The sequence below is a fragment of the Mizuhopecten yessoensis genome, unplaced genomic scaffold (genome assembly GCF_002113885.1).
Source record: "Mizuhopecten yessoensis strain PY_sf001 unplaced genomic scaffold, ASM211388v2 scaffold1391, whole genome shotgun sequence".
Taxonomy (NCBI): Eukaryota; Metazoa; Mollusca; class Bivalvia; order Pectinida; family Pectinidae; genus Mizuhopecten; species Mizuhopecten yessoensis.
In genome coordinates this window covers 60,463-76,306 of record NW_018404023.1, presented here as the reverse complement: position 1 = coordinate 76,306, position 15,844 = coordinate 60,463, and the positions used below count along the sequence as shown (strand labels likewise).

Genomic DNA, 15,844 nt, shown 5'->3' with positions numbered 1-15,844 from the left:
CAGCATTTCTAGTGATTATTTTACATCACAAGGTGCACGTGGTTGACACTGCACTGAACTCGCAGTCCCATATCGAGGTTCTGACGCAGTTTACCTGAAATAGCACTTATGGATTCCTGTTCCAGAACAGAAAAAACACTAGAGAATCCCATGACATGTTTTCATATATACGAACCTCCTCTTGATTTCATTAAGGATAACTAATTTTAATTGAACCAGGAACTCTTTTTGACCATATATGTAGCGCATGATCCGCAGGTGTGAGCAACAGCAGAACAATTTAAGGTTCAGGGTTCGAATCCTGGTCTAGCTCTGCTGAGTTTTTACACTCGGAGCACTGCTGTTAATTGATAATATTTTCTTTATGAAACACACTGCATGTTGTTAATATTTTCATTTCATCTTGATATTTTTTTCTATTAAAGTTCCGCAAGATTTGGTCTTGTTTTCAGACGGAAATGATTTATCAAAGCAATATTCATGCCAAAAACATATTTTCCGATGCTTAGTTATAGTTTTTGGAAGTTGTGGCATAGTGATTCTTAAGCACCATGGCCACTGCCCAAAAACTGTAACTACTAACTACCGTCGCCATGGAACGTGTTTTTCCAGCATGGCTATACCTTTAATAAATCATTTCTGACAAGAAAACCTTACCTTGAGGGACTTTTATGAAAAATTGTAAAGATGAAAAAAAAAAATCAACAACGGTAATCTGGGTGATACAGAAAGTCAGTGTGGCTAGACCGGGATTCGATCCCCGAACTTCAGATTGTTGTACTATCGCTCTAACCGACCTTGTCAACAGAAGTGTTTTAAATGCCCAACTGTAATATTCCGTCTTTGCGAATTGCAGAGTTATCTTCTCTTGAGAGCAGGTATTGATTGTTACTTAATAAGTTTTTAATGTATATTTCGAAAAGGCGAGTTATCTCTTCTTAGGCCTAGCCTAGAGTCTACAAGTCACTGCATGCATGCTTGATTACAACCTAATATTAAAACCAAACCGTTCCGACTTCGATAGAAGGGTTGATATCTCATTTTCGGTTTCTGGCATATATATTTCAGGATATGTGTCTTATTTAGACTAATATAAAACAGACGCAATAATTTCAGATTTTTCTTATTACTCAAATGTGACGTAAATTCATGTAATCGCGTGCAAGATGAAAAAAGTGATGACGAATTTTATTGTTAGAGTTATCCCCCTTAATCATATTTATATTTCTCGTTCTTTTGTCTGATATTCATTTTCCTGTGATTTCTTTGGATGAATTTTCATTAAAATAGATTGGTTCTTCAAGTGGGCTATATTTGTCCTTCGTTTCGGATGTCGAAATAATAAAAACACTACTTCCGCTCTTAACGCTGAACAATGCGATTGTAGATGGCGCTTTGTGTTTGACTCCATACAAGGAATCCATAATGGTAAGTGAAATAAGTCTTCCTCGTGAAATATTTTGATCTCACTCGTATAAGGGAATGTATCTTATAGCTCCCGACGGATTTAAAGTTCTTCATATGTCTTGTTTCGATTCCATGTACTATTGATACGCATTTGTGCTTATTTCTACGAGTATGGCCCGTCTAAAGTTGTTACCAAGGCCTTCTCAGAAATCGGAATATTATCTGCGTTTCAGTGTTCTTGTTTATGCACGTGTTCTTTTTGTTTGTTGTGGTAGGTTCGACATACTTGACCGTTTCTTACTGACATGAAAATAAAACGTAGAATAAGTGTGTTATTATCGAAAATTTCTATTGTATTGTCAGTTGTCTGATGCCGGTAGACCAACGTAAAGTGATCATAACACACCCAGATCAAGATTTAGGCTTCTAACGTTATATTTAATTTATTGTCATAGCATTACTTTCTCTTTTTTACCGTCAACTTAGATGCGTCTGAGAATAGAATAATGTTTGAAGTTTTAAACAAATGTAATGTATTAATATTGGTAATATATAATATGATAATATATATTTAATTACTGTATTGAGTTGATTCTTTTACTCTAGCACCCCCAAGCCCCCATTTAAACAACTGCCTTAGCCTAGTTTAACATCACACAATCACCAATATCCACCTCTCTGAGCAGTCTGATGACTACAATGGCTAAAAGAACCCATCTGAAATGAGAAAATTTGACAACCTTATCGCATTTTCATTTGTCAACATAAAAATTTTAAAACCAGATAATTGCTATCATGACATAGCATTTTTGAACCGTTAAATGTAGACTTTTATGGGGGGATCAAGCACAACATTTAGCAGTTAATCTGAAAAATGTGATCAACTCCAATTTGGAAAATTATTATACACTGTCGCTCATAAGATACTCTTGGATAACTGCATGGGCACTTATGAGATACCAGTGGTTCTGTGTATGGATAACCCCTAGGTCTGTGCACTCAGACTGGTTCACAATCCCATATAATATTAGTTGTAATATTTTAAAGTATCATCAAATGTCAATGGGGAAAGTAGTTTCTGCCATGAAGATCATTTTGAGCACGAGATGAATTATTGCATCAGATCTACTAGTAGTTGTCCATCTCGGGTTAGGTATTGGGTGTTTTCCCCCAATGCTCATGTCAGTCTTTGACAGAAATTACTTTGACAATAACCCTAAATGATTTATCAATCATCCATCATTTTGTATATATATAAAATGTCAACTTTATTAATTTTACAACAATTATGAAATAAGTAATTTAGCACACAGAGTGTCTTAATGTGGGAGCTAGGAAACCGTACACGTAGTACCTGAGAAAAACCCATGGAGGTGCATGGGCAGGTGACATCGTACCATTTCACGTCCGCTCAAGGAATTGAACACCGACCGCCTCGGTGAAAAGCGAAAGCATTATCCACTGAACCACCTGACCATATTAAAATTAAAAATCAAAAAGAGATTGCCGACATATTCAGACTAAGAGAATACTTTTTTTGACTTCCTTAAGTTCATGCTCTCTTAATACAGGATTGACTGTTCATGGAGTCTGTTTAACTGTGATGACACAGGTTATAGTTCATTATATCGTAATACATCATGTAATAATGTTGAGAACTTGAGATGTCACAACGTTATGAAAAGGAAAATTGCCAGTACCTATAACATATTTCCACTAGTATTTGGTTACAGTAAGGACAAACAAAATGTATGTTTCAGGTACCCTGATCAAACCTAATTTTTATCTCTGATCATTACAGGTTTTTTTTCACTCTTGAAACACATTCCATCCAGTGTTCGGATTATAATTACTTGTCCATCAGATGCATTCAAATTGATGGACAAACAAACAAGGCACCTACTTCATAGGAGGGTATCAAAACCAACATTTAAATACCATATTAATAAAAGACCTAAAATTATCACATGAGACATGCTTTTTGATTGTTTGCTTATTCACTTATTTATACTTTTTTTTTGTTATCTTGCAGGATGTGTTTTTGATGATTAGGCGGAGGAAGTGCACCATGTTCACAGATGCAAAGGAGTCTACCACAGTGCATGAAGTAAAGAAAATAATAGAGGGTATATTAAAAACCAGACCAGATGACCAGAAACTATACAAAGATGATCAGGTATATCAAGTTAAACATACATATCAGTGGCGATTTTCAGGAACTCCCTTTACAACCATGGAATTCACAGTCCTTCAAATAACTTGAAGGACGAATTGTCCTTATAATGTTTTGTCCTTATGATTAAAAATTATAACGTATCAAGATGATCCAAAAAATACTTTATGTAACTGACCCCCTCTGTTTGGTCAATGATCAGATTGACATCTTTCACCTACCTTCTAATACTGGATCTAGTAAAAGGTTTTGTTTTTGTAAAGTTGATAATATACTTTGTTACACCTCAAGTGAATTTCTAGCTATTTGATTGGTTGGGAGAAAATTAAACAAAAATCTCTGTCACCCTCCGAAAATACATTGGTTTAAAGGGGCGCGGGTGATATTGCCATGAGACAGTGAAAACATGCGCAAAAAATGTGCGTGCACCGCTTCGTTTCCCCACCGTGATGGTCACAAGAACGTTTGACGGCAACAGCCAATTTCATCAAGCGCCGGTGCGATAGCGATTGTAAACAGCAGACTATCAACAAACAAGATGTCATTATCGAGGTTTGCTGCCGTTTCTGAGCTACATTGACTTTTGGTGTAACAAAATAGATATGACATTCATTAGCAGGTGACAATATTCACTGTCACCTGCTAATGAATGTCATATTTATATAATGTCTCACTCTCGACAAGTAGTTAATTTTATTAAACAAAAGGAAGGGGAAAGAGCCAATGTCTTATTTCTGTCATCCTCGATATCCAGGGGTTACGCTCACTTTCGCTTTCTACACCCCTGTAATATGTCATAGCAAAATTGAGGGGGGTGGGCTTTGTGAATGCATCTCAGTGTTCATATTTAATTTAAGATGATTTCCTGCCTATATTAAGCATTTTCTTATTAACTTTGAGTGTATTATGGTTAATTTTCTTCCAACATCAAAAATGATCTTAATTTCCCACAAATAGTATTTATGTCGAGGCATTGCACCATTATTATTGAGAGCCTTAAAAGGCACAGTAAAGTTGTTTCTTTACAAATTTGAATATGGTTCACTTTTGAGTTAAAATATCCGATCTAACTTCCTTTACATTTATTCCTGCAAAATTGAAGGATATGTGATCATCAACTTTAATAGTCATTTCGGGTGTTTTGTCTCACTACTAATCACACTATTGTATACTCTAATTTTCCTCGACAGCCCCTAGATGACAATAAAACACTTGGTGATTATGGATTCACATTTGCAACAGCACGAGCACAGGCACCGGCAACAATTGGATTGGCTTTCAAACAAGAGGGTAAGTAAAATGTGTAGTTATAGACTTAGGAGAACAAATTTCTGATTCTAAATGAGTTGCATTGAATGTTAAATGACATAAACAGCCAAAAAATATAATTCTTGTTTTAACAACAGAGACAAAATGCTACCAAACAAAAACAAACTGTTTCCGACTGAAAAATACCTTCCTTCCTGTCCAAAAATATTAAATCCAATTCTGTGGTTATTTTGCACCAAGATTGAATTATAGATTGTATTAAATGGTCTTCACTTTGTCTTGTACTTGGAAACAAGGTGGCTTCCATAGGATGGTGATATAAACTATGGAACTTCTCAAAGCATATTGCAAATATCACTGTACCTAGTTGGGTTCACTTCTTCAGTCTGACTTGACTTGACATGGTAAATGTGTCATCATCAAGACAATTTCAAAAACGTGATATAGCCTGTTCAGGTCAAGAATAACGTGTCTTGCTTTGCCCCGTTAACCAACAGGCTTGTTGACATTGTAGATGTTATACACAGTACATTTGCTTAACTGACAGAGATTGATTAAAAGAAATAACAGCAAATTCTGGTTTATTATACAGGAATAAATAAAACAAATTTATAATTGTTAGCACTATGCATGATAGTGAGACTAAATCTCTCCATTTACATTATCATTTACCTTTACAAAAACACTAGCTACTGCATAATCAAGACAATTTCTATGCCCCCCGCCATAGATGGGGGGGGGGGGGCATATAGTGTTGCACATGTCCGTCCCTTCCCATGATCAAAGTGTTTGTTACTATTTATAGAACATCAAACACTGAAACTTATTTCGCATGGTGACGTAGGAATTCCATGTCTTTATACAGACATTTTCTAGTTTTTCCTCTCTTTACTGGAAGCATATTAATATGTTGTCATTTATATTTTCAATAACTTCATTTCATATATGACTTTAATATTAAATATGAGTTATAATGTTACATTCAGATGGAGAATTTGAAGCCTTCGAGGTGACACCATTGTCCAGTCCGCCAGAACTCCCAGATGTCATGAAGCCACAGGATTCCACTTCAGCGCATGCACAAGAACAAACAGCGTCCTAATCCTTAGTCTTAAGCCGTAGAAACATGTTTATGTACAATTCTTACTAATTAGCCACTACACTCACGTGAAACAAATACGGAAGAAAATTGAAAAAAAATCTTGTCTAAATACCGTTATGTGTTGGAGATGGAGTACGGTATAATCCTGGACATATCCTATCAACTTCAATGCTGCCTACTCATCTTAGAATGGTCGAAAGAATATTGTTCCTCATGTAGTTTTGTTTTTCTTTATTGATTAAAATTTAGTTTTAACAGTGCCACAGAATACAGTGTATGTTAATAGTATCTTATTGTCTGCGATATTACATCACTTTCCATTCAATGTTGGCTACGGTCGCAAAGCAGGTGTGCAAAACGTGTGTGCATGTGTGTGTGGTGGCCTTCTAAAGACCACTGGTATCGGATGAATGAGACCTAGTTAATTTTAAGGTAACCATTCAGAAAAAAACACAAATACATTGGTTAAGTGTAACATTTTCTTTGTCGATGCATATTCTACATTTGGTTCTCCCCCCAAAAATAGATTAATTCAGATTATTAACAAATTGGAAATAAGGTATATTGCACGTACAATGATGTTTAAATACAACAATAATCTAACAAACTAGAATTTAAAAAAAAAACATACTCATAGCCTGTAAGTTTTGAATAGTCCACCTCTGGTCCTTCTAGGGAAAGCCACAAGTTACTACCTGGAATAACCCTTTAATATGAGATAAAGAATATTTATGGCAAGGTACAGAACCAATAGGCTTTATGAAGGAGGCTAAGTGAATATAATAAGAATATATATATATCTGTTATGTGTATATGTGTACAGTTTTGTTTTTAATGATTTACACCATGTTGTGGACTTGTGATATCTTGAATAATCTCTGTATTTCACATTATAAAAGTTAACAGGGTTAAACTCATTTAAATGCACAAAGCAAGAGTAGTCCTTATATAGTGTTTGTTTAATTGTGATTTGAAAGGTTTTTTTAAGATCTTTATATAGTACAAAATTCCATCTCGGTCAGATACAAAAACTCCATGATGGTTGATTTTTTTTTTACTCCTGTGATTTTTTTTTACTTCCAAAAAATATGATGCATTTAAACTGCCATAACTTAAGTAGTTCAAATTTTAAACATGAAAGAAAAATTAAAAAAAACACAATGTGTGGATATGAAGGCATTAGGGTTTGTACTTTGGCATAATATATCGATAAAATGCTGTTCTGAGTGTATCAAAACCAGCATTTCTGTCTTGCAAGAAAGAGAGTTACTAGGTTTTGAACAAATACTGCAGCTTCAGGTGAGTTTGAAATTCTAGCAATGCTGATTTAAAAAAAGTTGTCGAGTAAAGTTTTCTCAACTTTGATTTTTCGTGTTGATGCCGGAAAGTAAAATTAATCTTTACACATCTTCTCATGTTGATATTGGAACAAATTGTACAAATGTTCTTTTTATAATGTATTCAACATTTCATTTCATGTTGCCTGCAACTGGAGACATTAACGGTTTGCCAGTTTGAGAAAGACTTGTTTTCCCATTTTTACAATATTGAAATACTTGCAATCATTTTGCATGTTACTGTTGATATCCATTCAAGCAGGAAGTCTTGCGCCTGTAGCAGTGTCAAAATCATCTCCAATAAATATTTATGTCCTATTTTCCATCATTTTCTTCTTCCTTTTAAATTATGTCCAATCATTTCCTTGTTTTGTTAACATGGCAGTTTTCATAATGAAAAACGAACTCCGCAAGTAATTCTTTGATACGGAAGCCAAATGGTTTTTTTTTTTTTTTTTGCTACCTTTCTATTGTATTGGATTGAAAGATCAAAATCAATTAAAATATCGAAGTATTGATTACACTTGTTTTGGTTTGAAATGTTTCAATACTAGAAGTGATTCTCTTGTACTGGTATGTCTAAAGAAATACTAAACTTTTGCTAATCTAGTTTTCAAACGAAATATCTGGAGTCAAAGATGAAGGTTTTGATCTGAGGAATTGTATGCAGCGGTCATACTTAATGTTCATAACACATTACAAACACTAGGCTGTCTAATTCAACATCACAGTGTTGGTTTTTGTGGAAGAAAAATAAGATTGGTCAGTTGAACTTTCTCCAACAAACCCTCGTGTCAGTGATAAAGGCTCATCTAATACAAGTAATAAGTTCAACCCACCATGATCAGATGATGGGCTGTTCAAATCACTTTTCATTCGTGGTCGGTCACAATTGTTTACTGGCATTTCTCTTGAATTTTGGACAAGGTTATGATAGAATTTAAGTTACTTGGTATCCACAATCCCTTAGGTCCCTCATTATTCATGCCCAAATTTGAGGTGGATCAGTTTAGCAAAAATGGCCACCAGGCAAATTATTTTGAATTTTGCGCGTGAATTTTAATGCTGGTATTTCTCAGATACTGAAAGGATCTTGATGAAACTTGAATTGCATGACTACCTTACCCGATAAGTACATAGTTCTGCATGCTCCGATTTCAGTGGTTCAATAAAGCAAAATAACCACCACCAGGCGACTATCTTCACTTTACATTTGAAGTTTGTTACCACTGTTCTTGTCAGAAACTAAGGAAGGAATCTAGATGAAACTTGCTATGCATTATCCCTTTAGTCCAAAATTGAGCCTTCTTCATTTTTAGAGGGGCATCCTTCTTAGCTTGTGAATGTCAGGTTTGTCACTTTTATATCTCTGGAAATACTGTTGATCGGGAAATGTTTTGCCGCAGTTTAACTTTCGCCTTTTTCATTCTTCCCAGTGAGGACAAATTTATCATTACAGTGAATACTAGTAAACAACATGTGTATAGTTATTAAATATGAAGGGCAAAATTAACACCTATATTATTATAACCTTCACAGCTCCAGTTTCTTGATATAGTTATGGGAATATTGCCCTTGACACATGGTCATACCTGACTAAAATTTCAACCAAATTTCACAAATGAAGATCAAGGTTACTGCTAGAGGATCTTTATGTGACAGGAAAATTGACTAAACGTTTTCAATGAAATTTGATTGTTTTGCACATTGATGAACTTACTCTTTCATTTGAAATGCCTTGTAAAGAAAATAGGAAACAAAGGACAGGTACCTTCAATTTTGCTATGACATGTACCAGATCATCAAACAATGACTCGATGAAACAAAAACAAAACTGACAAAATAGTTTATTTACGTAGTAAAACACATGTATTGCTAAAACCATTACATTTGAAACTGCACTTACACAGTAAGTACTTGAGGACAACAGAAATGATGAAATAAAACAAACGCAGGTCGCTGAAAACACAAGTACAGGTTTGGTATTAACATGAAAAAATACTGCAGGTTCAATAATTTTCACATAGTGGAATATACTAGAAATGAATCTAACCAGTGGCATTTAACTATTCATAAATGAATAAACTTCATGTTACAACTTGTCTCTCATTATCACAAAGATCACAGATACAATCAGGGGAATAGGTATATGTAAAAAAGTATAATGTATATGGCTACCTTATTAAGACAGTCATGATTTAATCATTCAGATATATAAATGGAAAATACAAAAATTCCACAGGAGTGGATATGTCGCCTGCTCGGCGCTTTTAGTGAGAAAAGTGTTTTGGTTTGCTATGTCAAGTGTGATATACCAAAACGCGGAAAGTTGAAATTCGACAGAAAAAACCTGTCATACACGTTGAACATTATTGCTTCTAGCATTACGGTACAAAATTTGAAAGGAATTGATAAAATAATAAAAAATGTTACTGCATTTACTACACAATGCCATTATTTCGCAATAAAAGGGGCATAACTCCACCAAAAATGCATGTAAACTTCTAAAATGCGAACTCGTCCAAGCAATATTGGTATGCAATATGTTATATGTGTACCAAGTTTGAGTTCAATCAACCGAAGGGAACTCAAGTTATCGCACAGAAACCTTGTTTCAGACGATGCAACCGATGCCAATGACAAAGTAATACCTATATGTCGCCTGAACGCAAGGCAACACAAAAATTAATGAGAATTAATTGCTTATGGAAGAATTAAATATAAATTAATTTCATCAAAATTACTTTTTTAATTCAACAAAAATTGTGAAAAATAATAATGTTGTATTGAGCATACACACCCATGTTCACCTGAATTAATCAGAGCTTTCCTTAGCCACTTCATAAGGCTCTTCATTGGGGGAAATAGGTAGAGATATTTTAAAATGTACTTGTGTCAAAAAATAAATTAGGAGACTTCCTAAAACAACTGGGAGGGTTGACAGGTATAAGCAATACGTTGTGATGTATTGATTTGGTCCACAAGTAACAAAACTATAGAATGAAGGAGGCACTGCTGGTAGTCAAGTGGTAGGACTCCAGGCTCATGACCGAAGGGTTGCGAGTTCGAGTCACGGCACAGCACTGTGTTGTATCCTTGAGCATGATACTTTACTCTGCTTGTTCCAGTCTACTCGGCTGTAAATGAGTATGTGGTTGGGCAGTGCTAGAATTGTAGAATGCTAGCTGTGAGCTCCGAAATGGCAGCACCAGCTGTATGCTCCCCAGGTAGTAGAATATATATTGGCTGGTAGCAAAGGCCCTATAACCACGGATAATAATTTGTCAACCACTTTGAGATGACCTACGAACTAGGTTGTGATAAAGCGGTATATAAGAATTATTATTATTAATATTATTGTTATTATGAATGACAATATGTAGGTTCGAAATATGGTGCCTGCATTTTTCAGTTTTACTGAGAAAGATCACAGAAGGTCCATAGCTGATGGGGAATATGTTGTGGTTAAATTTTTAAAGATTTTTCAAAATGAAAGAATATACTGCATCAAAGAATCTATATGAATCACAGTTTCTTTATCTAAATCACATGATAAAATGGGAATGCATATGCAATAAATGTAATCGTATCTGAACAAGAGTATAACTACAGTTGATAACAGTTACTCATATTTGTAAAACTAAATTATTGGGAATAAAATGCATAGCTAGCAGTATCACACATGCAAAACAACATATATCACTGATAAGTATACGATAAAGATTTTTATAGCACAACCTGTAAAGTGCTTACGGGTGACATTTCCATGACAATAATAAGAGTATGTTAACTTCGTTAATTACGCTTATTGCTTAGCACAATTTGCAACAAACTCAATCGCCGACTAGTTCATATTTTACACCTTTGTGTACATATGCTTAACAAGTTGTGTCTGGTGAAGGTGACAAAGTACATATTGTGCTAGTCTTTGAAACATCACACAGTAACACTTCACTGGATGTGCTATGAGAACCTGAATACAAAATAAAATAAGACTGAATTTCTGATTGGCATGTTTCATAAATGAAATATAAATTTATACATTTTACACAAAAAAAAGGTATGTCATTGTGATTTCTACAATATCAAAAAGGTTTGAATTTATACGAGCACTAATCATGAAGTTAAATCCTGCATCTTGTGACTGAAAATCTGGATTAGCTGGCCATGTCCAGTTGCACACTAAAATGCATTGGTCTCTCGCAAGCAAAGGCTTAAATATCATTACTGCGAATCACCTTATTGACCTTTGTATTAAGAAAACAAAATGTATTGCCGCCACCTTCATAGCTAACAAGGTCATCATTTATTTCAAGAATTAATTTTGTGTTATTTCAGCAAGCTATAGACCGCATGTTCCTACTCTAAGCCTATAATCCTAAAGTCCTAATTGGTCAATGTCACGTATTGGGGAAAAATTGATTGATAACCCTCTCATCAGCATTTTGCATTCAGAATCATTTTTCTTGACTAAATGGAGGTTTAGCAGAGGTCATTAAAGGTAAGGATGTAGGCCGAATATCGTGACCTCGGGCCTCTTGGATATACAGAAGTTGTTATGAAATTTTTTTTCTTTCAATTGTAACTAGTTATTTCAAAAATTTGTCAAGGTCATATATATTTGAACAAAACTGACAGCCTTTCAGCCAAGCATGTCACTGTCCCAACATGATCACCCTTGACCTCTTGCTTCAGCTGTTGACGTCTGAGGGATGCAAGACATTATCTCACTTGCCACTGGGCCGGGTAATATAAGGCCTAAAAAATATTTAAGGTTTTTGTAACATGACTGAAAAATAGGATAGATTTGTAGGTTTTTATATCTATTTTTTTTTTTATGAGGGAAAGGGTTGGTGCTAATTCTTGAAATTACAAAAATCACAAAACATAGTTATTCAGACCAATTGTTTTCATTATACTTTCAGGTCTCAGGTCTTTAAAACATTAGTTTGGGAGGGAAAATTGGTATTGATACCTGACAATGAAATAGAGAGATGTCAGAAAGATCCTAACAATTTTCAGCACACTCAAATGGGAGGTTTGGATCATTCGAGTGAAATAAAATTGATATGGTCAGAGGTAAAAACTAGGGTCGCTCAGGGTACCTGAAACATACAATATTTTTTTTAGCCTAAGCCTTACAAATGTATTTGCTTCAACCTCGCACCCAAAAAGACAATAGTCACTGATTTCGATTCGTACTTCTAGCTATTCATTAAGACATGATTCTGGAAATTCATCATATTTTGAATGGGCGACATATAAATAATCCACCAAATACAATACAGTCATAAATTAATAATGGCACAAAATGTATCGTGTATGTAGTTAAAGGTTTATTTTTAGTACATTAGTTTTCCAAGTCACTACAAGTTAATCTAAAAATAAAATAGCACTAGTCATCTACTGAGTGATTGAAGCAAAATATAAACAAATGAGGATACACAGCAGGTTCTACATTTGGCACAAAAACAAGAAATTCTATCAATTGATTTCCTGTTAAAACCTTTACAAAATAGTCTAGTAAATTTGTTCAATTTATTTTAATTTAGCCATACAAGTTATTATTTTCTTGATTGACTGCACCACATCAATGTTAGACCTCCCTGAGAGCCTCAATGCAAAATATCAGGCCCCTAGTACAAATACTTTAGGCCTAATTGTTCTTATAAATTTCTACATATGGTGTTTCCTATTCCGTCTTTGCGTACTGCAGAGTTATCTTCTCTTGTGAGCAGGTATTGATTGTTACGTCATTGGTTCATGTGAGAAAATTACGTCTTTTGCTCAAAAATTGATGACGTTAATCTCACAAACCAATGACGTAACAATCAATACCTGCTCACAAGAGCAGATAACTCTGCAATACGCAAAGACAGAATATACCCACAGAAACTTTGTTGTTTGCAGGGGGTAAGATAACTATGTGACCTTGAAAATTGTTTTGACATACTAATAAACATGTATGGAAGAATCTTTATACCCCCCCCCCCCCCCCCCCCCAAAAAAAACCAAATGCTCTCAACTTTTTGTAAAGCTGAAAACCTGAATTCTGCGTTCACTACAATTTGGTCAAGATGAAAGGAAGATGAGTATTTTTGTATGAAACCGTCTGTCTTTGGTCACTTCTATTTATCACATGTGACCAGTAAGGGAACAGTTCTTTGTTTATATAATAAAGATGAACTTCCTGCACGAGGGCTAACACTGATTTCTAGTGAGCCTTGCCTGAGACTTTATAAGTATGTGTACACAATTACAAGTCCTTCAGACTTTGCTTCTGAAAAGCTGACAAAAAACAACTTGCTAACATTGATTTCTCGTAAGCCTTGCCTGAGACTTTCAAAGTATGTGTACACAATTACAAGACATTCAGACTTTGCCTCTGAAAAGTTGACAAAAAACAACTTTCTACATATTACATAAAAACTCCCTGAAGTTGTCTTTTTTTCCACGCACTCTTCTGTGAAAGGAATAAGACTACCTGGTCAAACACGACGAAGCATTTTATTCCCATTGATTTGAAATGACTGCATTTAAAAAATCATAATTTTTCTCTGATTATTATCAAACTAAATGTCATTGATAACAACAGTGATAAGAACTCTGTTGTCAAGTTTTTCTCCAGATTATTGCTGAAATTGACAGCTTATCTCCCTTGGACGGTAAAAATGTTTTATTTTCCAAAACTATCCACTTCTTTAGGTTTCCTATTCCACTTGCCGACGCCGATCTGCACACAGTGAGAGTAGAATGCCTGTTTAGCTGCCTGGTAGTTCTTGGCGGTTTGTTTAGCGGCAGTGAATGACGGAATCTGGAGCAGCTGGTACTGCTCTGTGGCCTTAGCCAGCTCCTTAAATCGGTGTAGAAATGCAGCCTTACACAGGCGACTTGCACCATTGGCCCCGGCCTTGTGCGGAGACCTGTAATATTGAATGAGACAGATTGCTTAAAACTTCCTCTAAGGTCATCAAAATTATAGGTTGTCAGACAACAAGATAATTACTGAATACCGAGAAACTTTCCCCCAGTCAATCTTTTGCCCTTTACCCTTTCACCACTGTAGACCATAATGGACTCATCCAGATCAACGCATGGTAGAGTCTACTAAAGTTACATAGGGGTGAAAGGGTTAACATGATCCACATTAGCTAGTATTTGTTGCATTATGACATTTAATACTAGTTTAGTATGCTGTGTTATCAAGATAAATTTGCCCTTATTATTGAGGGTGAGTATGCTGAAAGTGAAACCGCCATGAAAATTTCAGGGAATACAAAATATTCGCATATTTCTTTCATTAGATACTCAAATCCAGTATACCGTGGTGACAATTACCTAAAAAACAGACTCCAGATACACAGGATTAAATAAGTCTGTAAACATGGTATATTCATATCCCCACCCCATCATTAACCCTTTCAACCCCATGTAACTTTAGTAGACTCTACCATGCATTGATCTGGATGAGTCCATTATAGTCTACAGTGGTGAAAGGGTTAAGACGTGAAATTAAAAGAAAATGCCAAACATACATGTCAGATGCCCGGCCAGTGTTTCCATCATGAACCTCAACCTTCTCGTCTCCCTCAGACCAGTTCATACACAGAGGTGTGACGTGCTGTCCCTCGCCGGGGGAGGGCAGGGAAGTTGTGGTGAGCGTGGGATGGTTGATGTGGTAGGGGGGAGGCAGAGACTCCTGTAGTACTTCGTACACACGGCAACACACTGCCCGGCAGAAGTGGCCATGATCAAAGTGACGTTCTGGCAACAAATAAAACTGAGTGTTACGGATCAGCCTACCACTGTCAAAAACTGTAAATATGCATTCGAAACTGCTTTTTTTTAGCATGACTATACATTTGATAAATCATTTTTTGAAAGGAAACCATACCTTGTGGGACTTTTATGAAAAATAATAAAGATGTTATAAACAAAAGATGATCAACAATAGTGTTCCGAGTTTAAAAAATTGTGAAGGCCAGACCAGGATTGGAAACCTCGAACTACAGATTGTTTTACCATTTCTCTAACTCACTGAGCTACCCGATCAACAGAAGTGTCCAGACTCAACTGTGCTAAAGTTATATCCAAGACTTTAATAAAAGGAGGTTACTATATACAGTATGTGAAACAAGAGGCCCAATGGGCCTGCATCGCTCACCTGGTATAAAACTCACGCTTGTAACCTTAAAAGTGATCTAAAATAAAGCTACAGGCAAAATATCAGTATTTATGATTAAAATTCGTTCAAAAGACCCTGTTATTTTTTTTTTAAACATTTCACCCCTGTGATTGAAAGTCGAACAAAGTCATTATGTTGAACACATTGTATAGGCTTTCATCTCAGGATGCAACTTGCAAAGTATAAACATCCTGGGACCCATGGTTATTCATAAGAGGTTGTTTAAAGATTTTAAACAAATTTGACCCCTGTGACCTTGAATATAAGTCAAAGTCATTCACTTTAACAAACATAGTAGTCCTTGATCCCAGCATATGCTACTAACTAAATATCAACATCCTGAGCCTTTTGGTTATTCAGAACAAGTTGTT

General features: G+C 35.3%; 2 protein-coding genes across 3 annotated transcripts in view; one reads left to right on the top strand and one right to left on the bottom strand.

Moving 5' to 3' along the window:
• The first annotated feature begins 1,323 nt into the window (after window positions 1–1,323).
• LOC110461184 (elongin-B-like) lies at window positions 1,324–7,807 on the top strand. The gene is made up of 4 exons (XM_021514548.1): window positions 1,324–1,428; window positions 3,440–3,583; window positions 4,771–4,870; window positions 5,836–7,807. Exons 1-4 carry the CDS (start codon window positions 1,426–1,428, stop codon window positions 5,949–5,951), a joined length of 363 nt encoding a protein of 120 aa, XP_021370223.1. The 5' UTR covers window positions 1,324–1,425; the 3' UTR covers window positions 5,952–7,807.
• A 5,470-nt stretch (window positions 7,808–13,277) lies between these two features.
• Window positions 13,278–15,844, bottom strand: part of LOC110461175 (adenosine deaminase domain-containing protein 1-like) — a 17,855-nt gene continuing 15,288 nt past the window's right edge. For both annotated transcript variants that reach the window (XM_021514534.1, XM_021514525.1), the window contains exons 12-13: window positions 14,824–15,052; window positions 13,278–14,211 (exon numbers count right to left, since the gene is read on the bottom strand). In XM_021514534.1, the coding sequence (XP_021370209.1) occupies window positions 13,965–14,211; window positions 14,824–15,052 (476 nt within the window). In that variant the 3' untranslated portion in view covers window positions 13,278–13,964. The remainder of the gene's footprint in view (window positions 14,212–14,823; window positions 15,053–15,844) is intronic.

What these genes read in the sequence shown, in the direction of transcription:
- LOC110461184 (XM_021514548.1), top strand. An exon ending in AACTATACAAAGATGATCAG is followed by an intron (nt 3,584 to 4,770) that starts GTATATCAAGTT and finishes TTTCCTCGACAG; the next exon opens with CCCCTAGATGACAATAAAAC. An exon ending in ATTGGCTTTCAAACAAGAGG is followed by an intron (nt 4,871 to 5,835) that starts GTAAGTAAAATG and finishes TGTTACATTCAG; the next exon opens with ATGGAGAATTTGAAGCCTTC.